The sequence below is a fragment of the Acanthaster planci genome, linkage group LG14 (assembly GCF_054643075.1).
Source record: "Acanthaster planci isolate LZ-2023a linkage group LG14, COTS_SCS, whole genome shotgun sequence".
Taxonomy (NCBI): Eukaryota; Metazoa; Echinodermata; class Asteroidea; order Valvatida; family Acanthasteridae; genus Acanthaster; species Acanthaster planci.
In genome coordinates, this window is record NC_141790.1 from 4346413 (window position 1) to 4359330 (window position 12918).

A 12918-nucleotide genomic window follows, 5' to 3' on the forward strand; every position below is an offset into this window, starting at 1 on the left:
CTGATACGCATGTTGATTCAGGGGTTAGGACATCTGCGCTACATGTAGGTGCACAGGGTCATGGGTTCCAGGTCTGCTCAGACAAGCTCATGAATTTAAGTGCTGCTGACTCAAGTTGCTGACTCAGACTCAAGTTAAACTTGAGTCGCATATACCTCAATAAAATACTGTCTCGCTAAGCCGTAAAAAGCATCATGTCCCACATGACAGCAAGCAACAATCCTTCATAACTACGGCTGTTGCTATGATGTTGACAAACCAGTATCAATGCTCACCTCATTATCCAGTGTCTTGACAAGAAGGATGGTTTGCTCTTCATCTTCACACCTGCAAAGATTTGAGTGGAACAAAATATAGCAACTGCAGATCATCAAAAAGAGATGTGACAAGTACACTGAATACATACCGGTGGGCAGGCCTTGATGTCAAGAGCACCATGTTAGCTAATTCCAATTAGTGATTTAGCAGTCTGTTGACAGTCTCCAATTTGTCAGAGTATTAGCCCTAACAGCCCTAAACACTACAAACTACTTAGTAGTAAAATGTAATGTTCAGTGCTGTCGCTTGTAAGAGGACGTGACCTGTTCTCTGAAGCCATAAGGTGCAATAGAGAAGACAATGTACCATACAGTGCTGTGGCACTATGAATGCATGACTTTACTGTTCTCTGTACGAGTAACAAATAGATGAACATGAAAGGGGGTGCCCTAGCCAGAAGTAGTAATTTGTAGCGCTAGGTCCTTCAGGCTCAGACCATTGCTTAGTATTTTACAGTACAGAGTACTACAAGCCAAATTTTATGCAGAACTGTTAGGGTTAGTGTAAAATTTCCAGGTTACTGGATAGAGATGTATAACAGTAACCTTTGGAAGAGAATTCCCAAAACGATTTGTGGTTTGGTGTTTTAAGCTAACAATTTATCCCCCTCTTGCTAATCTTCATACATGGAAGACAAAAGGAAGTACAATGCAAGTTGTTGCTGATGTCGTCATGATCCAATGACAAATCATCCAGTCTTTAAGTCCTCTGTTATTTCAATAAAATAATTCTCCTGTCATTTGCTTCAAGTGCTATAATCAATATAACTTGTTAATGATCAGTGATAGACTTGTGATGGACTTGACAACTACGTAAACCTCACTTTAAACCCTCCTTTGGTTTTACAGCATATAAATATGCACGAGTGTCCAACAGTCACTCTTGTGCATGTATTTCCTACATGGAACACAAACATGCACAGGTTCAGTGTGTACACAGTAGGTTGCCAGCACAAAATGACCCAGGGTCTTTTGTGCAGTCCTCTTCACTGCATTTGGTTTACTGCAGAGTTATGCACATGAAACAGTGAAGCACAGTTGTTGGGCAGCACAAAAGTGCAATCTGATATTCCTGTGAGGGATTGTTGGTGCAGTGCACAACACGACACAGCTGTGCTTCTTTGAGGTGTTCACCAAGTGACCCAAAGAGTGACTTCAGCATAGGACATGTAGGAGGGTTAACATTTGGTTTCAACTCATCAAACATGAAATACATGAAATAAGAATGAACTCAGTCTGCTGAAGTACTATCAGAGAAATTGTCCCAGTACATGTGAATAGCCATGTTCCATGGTGAGTTCAATGAGGACTACATGTGTAGCTGTGCTGTCAAACAAAAAGAAAATAACATCAAATTCTTGGAAGATCCCACAAGATCTCCACAAGCTTTTAAGGTCATCATCATTGTTCTTGGAAGAAGACCACTCACATGTTGTAGAATGTGCTGAGACTGACGCCGTTTTCAGTCGTGGTGAAGATGATACGGGGCTGTTTGAGAGACATCCTGTCTGGAAGCCAACGCCAAAGGGATTGAAGCTATAGCCAATCACAAACCATCAACAAAATAATAAGACTCCTGTAAACTGCTGACTGTCTGTGGGCTGACCCCAAAACAACCAAATTTTAATAGCTGGAAGGCCTGACATTTTCATCATAGCCAAATATTTCGCAGAAGAAAAAAATGGCCAAACTTTCAAGTTAATATTTAACTGTAACTTGGGTATTTCTTCTTTCACTATTAGGGGGAGGACTCAAAGCTGCAAAAACAGCACCGATTTTTGTGAACTGCTCTACTCACAATTGATTTCTAACTGAATTTATCTCACTGGATCCAGTTTGCAACAACTATACTCTACTTCAATAGTACCCATTTACATGGGGTTTGGTTGACTGAATCAGTGATGAGTGCGGAAAGAATTATCACACCGGTTTGGTATTTCAAAAAGGCAAGGTCATTCAATGATAAACTTGATGTCATGGCAGTTTGAACATCTTCAGGGTGCGTAAGTTGACACACAGTATAAACACTGTTATAATAATAATTATTATTACCGCTAATGGGTCATTAGGGACACATTCCCATAAGAATGAGCACAAAATTTTTCCAACTTTACTGTCCCATAATTCAATATTCCCTAATCTGATCTGAACCAAACTTTGTATGTTTTCATTTTAGGCCCTAAACTATCATCTCTCAAAATATGGACGGTAAAATTCGGCCTCCTTCTTGTAGTTTGAAAATAGGGAGACACTGAAATATCTCCATAAAAGCCAATGTCTCCCTAATGCTAAAAAATTAACCACAGAATGTCTCCCAAATGACCTATTTGTAAATTTATAGGTATTAATAAACATGATAAAGTGCCCTTAACACAGATCAAAGCATTATACACCGTTATTACCCCTGTTCACTGGGCCCATGAAATATTCGAAATACCATCTCAGCTCCCAGGGGAGTACATGTATACATCTTGATGCTGCCATTTTGGCGCAACGCAGCTAAATCAACCAAAATAACTATCTCTGGCTATATAGGTACCCAATTACTCCTAGGTGGAGAGAGGCCATGAGTGACAAAGTGCCTTGCCAAAGGGCACACACATCATGACCCCAGGCTAGAGTCGAACCAGAAACCTGCAGCTTTAAACGCCAACTGCGAATCCGATACTCTTAACCACAAGGCCACGGTACTCCACTACCAGGGCAAACATAGCTGGCATGAGTGTGCTAGTATGTTATACCCTGTTAAAATATGGAAATGGCTCACTGTCAAGGGGAATTCAAGGTAACCAACATCATTTCAGAGTGTTTGAGGACGCTGCCTGTCCATGTATGACATGAGGACAGGTTTGCAGTCTTATACCATACCTGCTTGGAGCTGATGATGGAAGAGTTGATATCATTCAATACTGCTGGGATTCCCTTGTTGGTCTGTCTGACCGGCGGCACCATGCCAGAATCTCTGATTGTCTGCTTGAATTTAGTGTGGTACGTGTCAATGATGGTGCGCGACAGCCCTCGGAACTGGAAACCCATCTGATAAAAAGTGAAAGAAAGATTGGAATGACTGCCAAAACACAGGCAAGAGAGTATCAGGCAATTGCTTGAAACCCAAAGGAAATGCAGAAACCCCCCGAAAAACAAACAACACTGGAGCTTTTTTTTAAATAAAGAAAGGCAGGCATTTTAAAGGACTATTTTAATTGCCTTCCAAAAGCTTGCACTAAGCCCCGAAATGTAGCCTCACATCTCAGAAAGACCACTGAAGATTACATCTTTAAAATTCCAAAGTTTTGGGCCCAATCCTAAAATCCCATTTTGCCACCTCACCCAACCAAATTTATTTCTGGATCCACCCTGGCAAATTGCATATACCATAGTATCTACAATCGTTTACTTCCTCCCACTCAAAAAGACGGTACTGTATCACAGCAGACTTGCTCTCAAAAGAAATTTATATGTTATCTCCGCATTTACAATTAAATCAGGCATTTTTGCATTATTTTGTAGATCTACAGTAGAGTTGGACTTCAAGTGGACAAAACATTCTCATCTAAGGGAAGTTCAGAAATACAAGTAGCAAAATGAATTCTCATTTCATTAGTAACTGAAAGAGAGACTTTGCCCTGGGGGATTAAACAATATGTGTATATGTATCACACTGAGAAAGTATTTTGGGGCAATTAACTATTCCACAGTAACAGACTGGCATTTGATATATTTTGACACACATCAAAAATGGTGTGTGAGTACTTTTACTATGTTTAACAGAAAGAGGCCTACTGATGTACTACTTTTAGCATCAGCCAAAACTTGTATTTGCTAATTATGAAGGTTGATTTAGCTTCAGAGAATGATGCACTGCATCCCTAAATGACATACATGTAATATTAAGTTACAAGTTTCACAAGTGATGCTGCAGAGCATTGGTACATACACAATTGACCCTTCAACTTACTGTAAGCAAGACATCAGCATTAACTGGAATATTTTGGGCAAACTGACGAATGCTGGAAACAAAGTCACTGGATTGTGCAGCCTTCCCTGACAGGCCTGACGAAAGAAGCACAACCACTTTCAATCATAGCATGGTTAGAGTCACACACTGCCACTTTAAATCAATTAAAATTACATGTAGGCTACACATGTATACGTATGTACATTTACGTCCAAATCAACTGGCTGCGACCGGAAATAATGCACGCATTAATGAGAAATGGCTACAGCTACTAGACAGTGACTTTCAAATGTACCGGTGCCTGTACCTGTCATTTCAAGCCAAAGCCATAATAACTGTACATGTACATAAATTACATGTAGGATGCAGCATTCAAATGGGATTCATACACAAGCAGATGCACAAAGCACAACAGAGTGAAATACATGCACCTGTACGTGTACAACCAACTAATCATCAAATGATAGAATATGCTCCACAGACTTTCATCTGAATGAGCACAAAACCCAGAGGATCTTTGTATCGCTACCCTGTATGCAGCAAATACGCATGGCAGCCAACTACATGTACAGTACATGTAGCAGCCCACCATGCATATGAAGCTCTGCACTGAAACAGAATATACTCGTACATAAATGTACACAGGCTGACTACACTTGTACAAGTACATGTACATGAATATTGTGCAGTGTACATCATGTTTTATATTTTTAACCACACAAATTTTATCCTGACTCAATGCATCCACACATACATTTAGTACAGTGTTCACGCATTTGATAGTTGAGCATTCAAGATCTCTGGGACAAAATGCCTGGGACGTACATGTACATGTAGATATAATTAGAGTTCAATGGAAACCAAACCCAGAAGAGTTACACCTAATATTTTTGAAAAGACTTCTTTGTCCAATCAAATTCTCGGTGCAATACATGTACGTACATTGTAGGTCAAGTGTATGAACCAAGTTGGTAAGTATTTGTACACTGTACATGTCCACATGTAATGTAAAATTACATGTGTGTATTTTAAATGTCACATGCAAAAAATTGAAGGGCCCTCATCACAATATATTTCAATCTTAATTTCAGTTTTGCATCAAGGTGAATTTTTAGATTTTAGTAACAGTGATTGTCCCCTTGGGGACAGGAAGTACATGTACATGAACGTACTTGCACATTCCATGTACAAGCCAGAAATTTGGATGCCAACTACCTGTAGGTTCATCCCTTTCCTACTCAACCAAGACACTAAACTGAAAGAAAATGAAAGAAATATCTGCTTTGAATTCTGGAAACTGGGGGGGGGACTCTGCGTTTTACTTTGTCATAATGTATAGATACCTGTATGCATGTAAACATATGCCTGACAGTTTTAATCGGTGTCTACTTTTATATACATATCATGTGCATGTTCCAACGGCACAAACATGACAAAATGATCACTTTTTTTTCAATCATGATGAGTCAGATGTCATTACATCTCAGTAAAGTACATGTACAGTATATGGGTTCTTTTGACATCTTTTGTCCTAAAGCTACAAGTATCTGCTCACCTTTCCTTTTCTTATTGAAGAGTTGGAGGATTGCCAGAGACACACGATAAAAAATCTTCAAGCCTTCCATGAGATAGGCATCCATGACACGGACCTGAAACACAAACAAAAATGGACCATCTACTGTGTCTTGGAAAGTCATCACCAAACTACATGTAGAGCGTATTACACTAAATTTACACGTAGGCTACAACAAAAGAGACAAACTTGCTTTTTCTACTTGTTACATGTAGCTTCTATTTTGTGGGATGGGTAGGGGGGATTCTTTACCCATTTGTTCACATATCTTGGCATTCATTTCTCACACTGATTCTAAATCATCAGTTGCTGTTTTGTACTAGAGTTCAATAAACTGTAGAGCATATATGCACATACATGTACATGTATGTTTACTGGTATGTCCACATGTACATGCAGAGCAAGGTAATGTTTCTAAACTGCTACAGTGAATTTAGTCCATTTACAGTACTGACCATGCCAACTTAAAATGCTCTTTAATAATTAAGTTATGAATACTGTACAGCAGAAGTTGAAGTAATCATCATCATGGTGATTCATTTTAATAGTCAACTACTCATAACATTATCTGGAGCTAAGTTTGGATATGAGTTACAAAACCAAAGGTTTGAAACGAGAGTCCACAATTTGCGCTCTACATTTGTACAGGTATCCAAAAACCAACTGACAAAATTCTTTTCACTACTGTACTGGATTCAAAGACAGAAAAATTATTTTTCTATGAAGTTAGTCCATCTAACCATGGAGGAATGTGTTTTATTCCTCCATGATCTAACGTGGTGTCATTTTGAAAAAAAAAAAAGACAAAGAAGGTCATTTCCACATTTCACAAAAGGTACCAATTCACTCAATTCACAAGTTTTGGAAATTCCTAGGCATAATATGATCATGCATTCTGACTTGTAATTTGGTGATTCTATGAATAGATGTAAGTGGGTCATTGTCAGGACATTTCAGTGTACACTGGACATGCGGTGGCATCGAAAATCACACATGCTGAGTGATAATCACATTCAAATAGCACAATTATAAATGGACTTTCGAGACTTGCTGTGCATTTTGTTGGAATATACGATACACTACTGGCAGAGCTAAAACTGCATTAGGTCAAACTGTAGGTTGGTTGTTATCAAAGTTCCTGTACACAAGACTACAAATGGCAAAAATGTAGATGAAGACAAATGGTCCCACTTTACTTTGAAGACTCCTTTCAAGCAATTCTCGAAAACACTTCATTAATGAACTTAACTTAGACTTTTACCATTTGGTCTGAGAAACCAGAGTTGACTTAGACAGAAACGGTGTCTTCTTGAGATATGACATTTATTTTGAAAGATTCACATAGAGACTGCCTAGCCTATGATACAGTCAATCAACTAACCAGGTGTGTAAACGGAAGGTCCTCCAGAATCCACCAGATCCAATCCTTGAAGACAAGTCCAGGATCCATACCCTGTTTAACAATCAAAGAATGGGCCGAATTCTGCGACAGCAAAACAAAGGGGAAACAAACCAAACCAAACAAGTGCAAATCAACATAAAACTCATGCAAGTGAGGATATTAAAACACTGTGCAATGTGCAGACACTGAGACAGTGACATGCCTACAGTATATGTGTAAAAACCAAATTAAAATCATTCATCAAGTGCGGTCACACATGTACTGTACAAGTGCATGAATATTGAACCTTTACTGTTCGGATGTACATGTGAGGTTTTCTTACGTGGTTACATACATGTCTGCACTTGTACTATACGTTACCGCTTGACACCAACTGTACATGTACAAATTATCATGCAAAATTAAGTGCAAAATTGCAAATCAATTACGAAAATAAATTTTTGAAAACCTGATGTACAAGTACATACTGTACGTATGTTAAGTGCATGCTACATGTACATGTAAACTAAAGCTACGTACGTCCCGTACATGTGTGTGCCAACATGGACGGAGATGTTCATCTTTAATGTACTAGTACCGTATATACAGTACCCATGGTCAAAACTAGATGTTCAAAGTGCAGTCTACCCCATGAGTGCCTTTTAAATGAGCCCTTTTTCTTGAGCATTAGCTCACAGTGCATGTACAGCCCTAAGGAGCTCCATCCATTGTCCAATACCACCTGCTCTGATGTCTGGCCTCCCTTGTCTCCTTCTCCCCATGAGTGAACATGTGCTGATAACATTAGGCATGCTTTGGAGTATAATTTGACAACCAGCATTGGAAGGAATTATAGAAGTACTGCTGTGACACAATGCTCTAGGACAAGCACGTACACTTTACTTAGATCAAATATTACCAGCAGTGAAAAAAACAGTAAAACCCATTTTTCTTTCTTTTTTTTTTTAAGTTTTGAGTTTCATACACTGTACATACATGTATTGTTTGATTTAAATCACTGAAAAAAAATCAAAAATAAAAATCACTATATTATTTCTTGATTTTTTCAAAGGAAAAAAAACCAGTTAGTCACTGAAGGAACTTCAAAGAAAACACTCATTAAGTTAAAAGGGATCATTTTATGTGCAATACACATTAGGGGCCTACATATTCTGAAGCAATTTACATATGTACTAGTTATAGCCTATGGTCAATTTGAAGTGATGTTCCTATAGTATGTATACCTGCACAGAATTAATCTCTTGCCTGTGTACCATTAATTTTTTTTGCACATTAACAACCGTCATTAGCTGTTATATAACATTCTACATGTATGCAAATGCCCCCGCTTTACAGGCCATTGATAAAACCATTTTGTCTATGGTCAGAGTAGCCACATCAAATGCCCCCGCTTTGCAGGCCATTGATAAAACCATTTTGTCTATGGTCAGAATAGCCACATCAGCGATAGCATAGAAACAGTTCACATCTGATATACATGTTTGTCTGTGGATGTAAATAAAGTATACATGTAGTGAGTGTTGTACATGTGAATGGTACCAGTAGTTGCAATTAAAAGGATTGACAGTGAATTTGGGATGTTTCAAGCAAATGGTCATGATAGTTAGGCCCAATTGTTATTTAGCTTATTAAAAATTCTATTTCAATCAAAAAAATCTGATTTAAATCAAAAAATCTGATGTAAATAAAAAAAATCTGATTTTTTAATTAAAAAAAAAATCATGATTTGATCAACCCTGCTGTACATTGACAGTGCCGGTACATGTACATGTACTATACAACAATTAGTATTAATGTGTAGAAAAAGTCTGAGAATTCCAAGTTTCTCTCTTGCTACATGTGCATGAACACGTGCCCGTACATGTACATGGTTAACATAATAACAAACATGCAGAGCTCTCTTACAGCAAACTTTTTGGCCAGCTTGGTGAAACTCCCTCGAAAGGCTTCGTATTCAACCCAGCTCTGGTCCAGGTACTTGTAGCGACGGCTCCCAAGCAGGGCTGACAAACAGTCAAATGCCCGCTCAGCATCCATGTAGTGCAGCAAGAGGGCCGCTACTGGATGCAGGAGAGGGCAATAGTTGATGTCTGGTCGAGTGTGGGCTAGGACGCACAGTAGGCGGGTTAGCTGATCACAGCCAGCCCCAGCTAGCTTGTAGGTGGTCAGGTGGTCTTCATTTCCAAAGGTCTGATTATCTAGGTTAGCATTTTCATCTGGGGTAAATGGAAGAGGGGAAAATCCAGAACTACATGTAATCACAGCCTCAAATCAGTAATTAATTTACAAACAACAAGCATTACACTGGTACACCCAAACGGACCATCAAGAATGCATCCCTTAATTCAAAATGATGAATTCAGGCTTCAATGAGTGCCACCTTACCAAAGGCCCCATACCGGGTACATATCAGGCTAAAATGTGGGAAATGCGGGACATGTACATGTACATGTGTACTTATCCTGAATGTTACCAATTACATGAAGTGCACAAATTAGAATAACTTTAAAAGGAGGTTTCCTGGAGATGTTGAAAAACCCTATGAGATACATTGTACATGTACATGTAGCTTCACCGTTCAGTTTCGTTTCTGACACTGCACTTCATTTATGGTCATTCAAAATTACATGTACATGTACATTACCGGTATACATGTACGTGTACTACAGTACTGGTACATGTAGTTCTACATGTACCGTTATCACCATTCTTCTGTGTAATCTCTGCCGTCTTCTTCCAACAGGTGCAGTTCAACTAAAACTCATTGATGCATACAGGATCTTTTACCTGAGCATAGTTTTCTTTTTTGTTTAAAATAAATCTATTTTGTGTTCCGATGAGTGCTCAAATTACGAGCATGGGCTCCAAGCTGGACCAAGAGAGAGGGCCCAATATTCCTAGCACTGGAGGCTCCTCAGTCACTTTGACAAAAAAGCTGTCTGAAGATCCACTGTTAAACCTTATTTCTTGCCAGGAAAATTTGACTTTATGTAAGATCCAGAGGGCGCTTATGACTGAAACAAGTTTGAATTCCCATAAGTGAAACGACTATTTAGATGCCTGCTCTTTCTGAGCCCTTTGAGAAAACAACCTTTGGAAGTTGAATGAACGTATTTCCAGAAAGAATGCTAAATGAGGAATGTCTGCTTTTGATTTCAGAATGGGCATGTGCTCATTCTTTTTTAAAAACGAAATTAAATGGACGCTGTGTTAAGCCAAACAAGATTTTACGGAAAATGGCCATGAAAACCTTTAAAATCACAGACTTATGAAGTTATGCTTTACATCAACCTACATGTAGCATACAGTGCCTATACATGTATCAAACACGTAGATCTAGATACTGGGTACATATGTAATAGAGCTAAATCAATTTGAATAATTCACTATTCGAATACTCAACATTCAATTCAATTGAATATATCCAAATATTCGGCCGTACCAACCGGCAGATTGTTGATACAAAATCAGTTGCAATAATGCACACAATTGATCAATATACAATCAATATGTGATAGCTTCTCATATATCTACTGTAGGAGTATCTTTAGCCACGATTTAGCAAGATTTCAGAGATGCGCAATACTTCTTGCTCTGTTGAAAATTTCTATTCTTTTTACATGTAACTTATTCAATGAATAATTTACTTTTTGAATCGTTGTAAGATTTCTGTCACTTTTCATTTGAATCAGCTTGGAACATGCCTCCATAGTGCAATTTTTCTCATTCAAAACAAACAAAAATGTTCCCCTCCCTTTCATGAATGTTGCATTTGACTATTCAAAGTCAGAAAATAATGCTCAAATATTCGATAATCATTCGAATATTCTGTTATTCGACACAGCCCTAATACATGCATGTAGTAGTGAACCTAAGGGATGATATGCAAACTAAAATGTTGTAATACTCGGCAGTAGCGCCAACATGTACGACTACCATGACTACATGTACTCATCTCCCTTTCAATAATTCAATCAAGTCTGGATTAATTGCCTGTTGGATCAAATTGGCTCACCAGTCTGGGAGATACAGTACAATGCACAGGTAATTTACTTGCAATACAGGCAGGAAATGAAATGAATTATGTAGCGCTGTGACTATCCACTCCCATCTTGGGAATCAAGGGTCAACAGGCACTTATACCATACACTACATGTACATGTACATAAAAATACGTACAGTAATTTGCCTAGCCATGGGTTAAGGGTACAACCAATGTTTGGTTCTGTACAAGCAGCAATTGATGTGCACTCTTGCAGAACAGGATTGAGATTAAGTTTAATAAGACAATAATTGGGATAAATTATTGTACATGAATCTCGCTAAAAACTTGGTTGTTGTACATGTACATGTACACATCCCCTTGCTTGTCTGGCAGATTTTAAAATTGAGTTTTTCCACCAAATAAAATAACGGCCAGCAAGAAAAATTGGTCATATGTTGCAAATGCCAAGTTTCACACAGGTTCATCCATGAAAAGTACTGGTACCCATACCGTACACATGTACACATGTATAAATTACCAGTTCATATAGTATGCCAGTACATGTATGATGCATGTACCACCAGTGGTGGTTTTATGTGGATGGATGTTGACAATTACATGTACATGTTCTGGTTCATATGTACATGTACACTTTAATTCTCATTTTGTACATGAGTTTGTTTGTGCATTCAACTAGGGACCCTAAACATTAACTAGGTCCCCGATTCACAACTGTGTACAAAACATATGGGTGGTCTTCTAAAAAGTTTAAATACAAACAAAAGAGGAACAATAGGGGGTCCCCAGTTGCAGGCAAATTGTGTGTACACATGTACTGGTACAGTGGTAGGGGGGATGTTCTTCTGACAAAGTCAACAATACCAGTAACATGTACTGGTATGGTATAATAGTGCATACAAGCCCTGCAAGCTTAGAGTTTTCTTGATCTCTCATATTCTACCTATTTTTCAACCATGTACAGGTGTACATACAATGTACATGTACCTCAGCATCCAATGTAGGGTACTGCTATGGTACCACTAATGTACATGTACATGTGCATGTACGCGCGTTGTACTGTACTGGTAGATGTACATGTAATAATTTATGTGTACATATAATTCCATAAAATGTGGACCAATAAACCTTTTGTGAGAAAATTGGAATAAAATCTGGTAAGTGCACATATCCACATGTATATGTACCAGTACACTGCGTTATCTTGATTTCACATACATGTACATGTAATTTGAATTCCCCAGACTAAAGACATTGTTGCTACAGGTACAATCTACATGTACCCGGTATACAGTACCTCATGATTCAGGGTAAGCTTTTGCATAGTGACCACCATCTCTGGAATGGATTGGTTCCTTTGTGCCCTTCTTGTCCATTGAAAACAGTGTATTGTTGCAAGGCGTCTCCTATAAGTGTAACTAAGGAAAAGCTTAAGGTATCAGTACATGTATAGCAACAGAGTCTTTAGTGCGGAAAATTCAAATTGTTATGTTCGCGTGAATTTACAGAACTCATCAGTGTACCAGATGTTATTCAAATTTAACTTGCAAAAGGCTTAAATTACAAGTTGACAACCACAGGTACACTGTACATGTACCTGGATGGTGTCATCTGCAAATTGTGGTGAAGGAAAAGCTGTGATCTTTTGCGAAGCGTGGCGTAAAT

At 38.4% G+C, this 12918-nt stretch overlaps 1 protein-coding gene across 2 annotated transcripts in view; it reads right to left on the bottom strand.

Annotated features, from left to right (window-relative positions):
• tbc1d24 (TBC1 domain family member 24) overlaps positions 1-12918 on the bottom strand; it is a 28738-nt gene that overhangs the window by 8895 nt on the left and 6925 nt on the right. Inside the window, exons 3-9 of one of the 2 annotated variants that reach the window (XM_087145794.1) lie at positions 9156-9466; positions 7230-7301; positions 5831-5924; positions 4276-4370; positions 3186-3353; positions 1747-1853; positions 276-327 (exon numbers count right to left, since the gene is read on the bottom strand). In XM_087145794.1, the coding sequence (XP_087001920.1) occupies positions 276-327; positions 1747-1853; positions 3186-3353; positions 4276-4370; positions 5831-5924; positions 7230-7301; positions 9156-9466 (899 nt within the window). Of the gene's footprint in view, positions 1-275; positions 328-1746; positions 1854-3185; positions 3354-4275; positions 4371-5830; positions 5925-7229; positions 7332-9155; positions 9467-12918 lie in introns of both variants that reach the window. The other variant, XM_087145793.1, reaches the window with a different exon arrangement.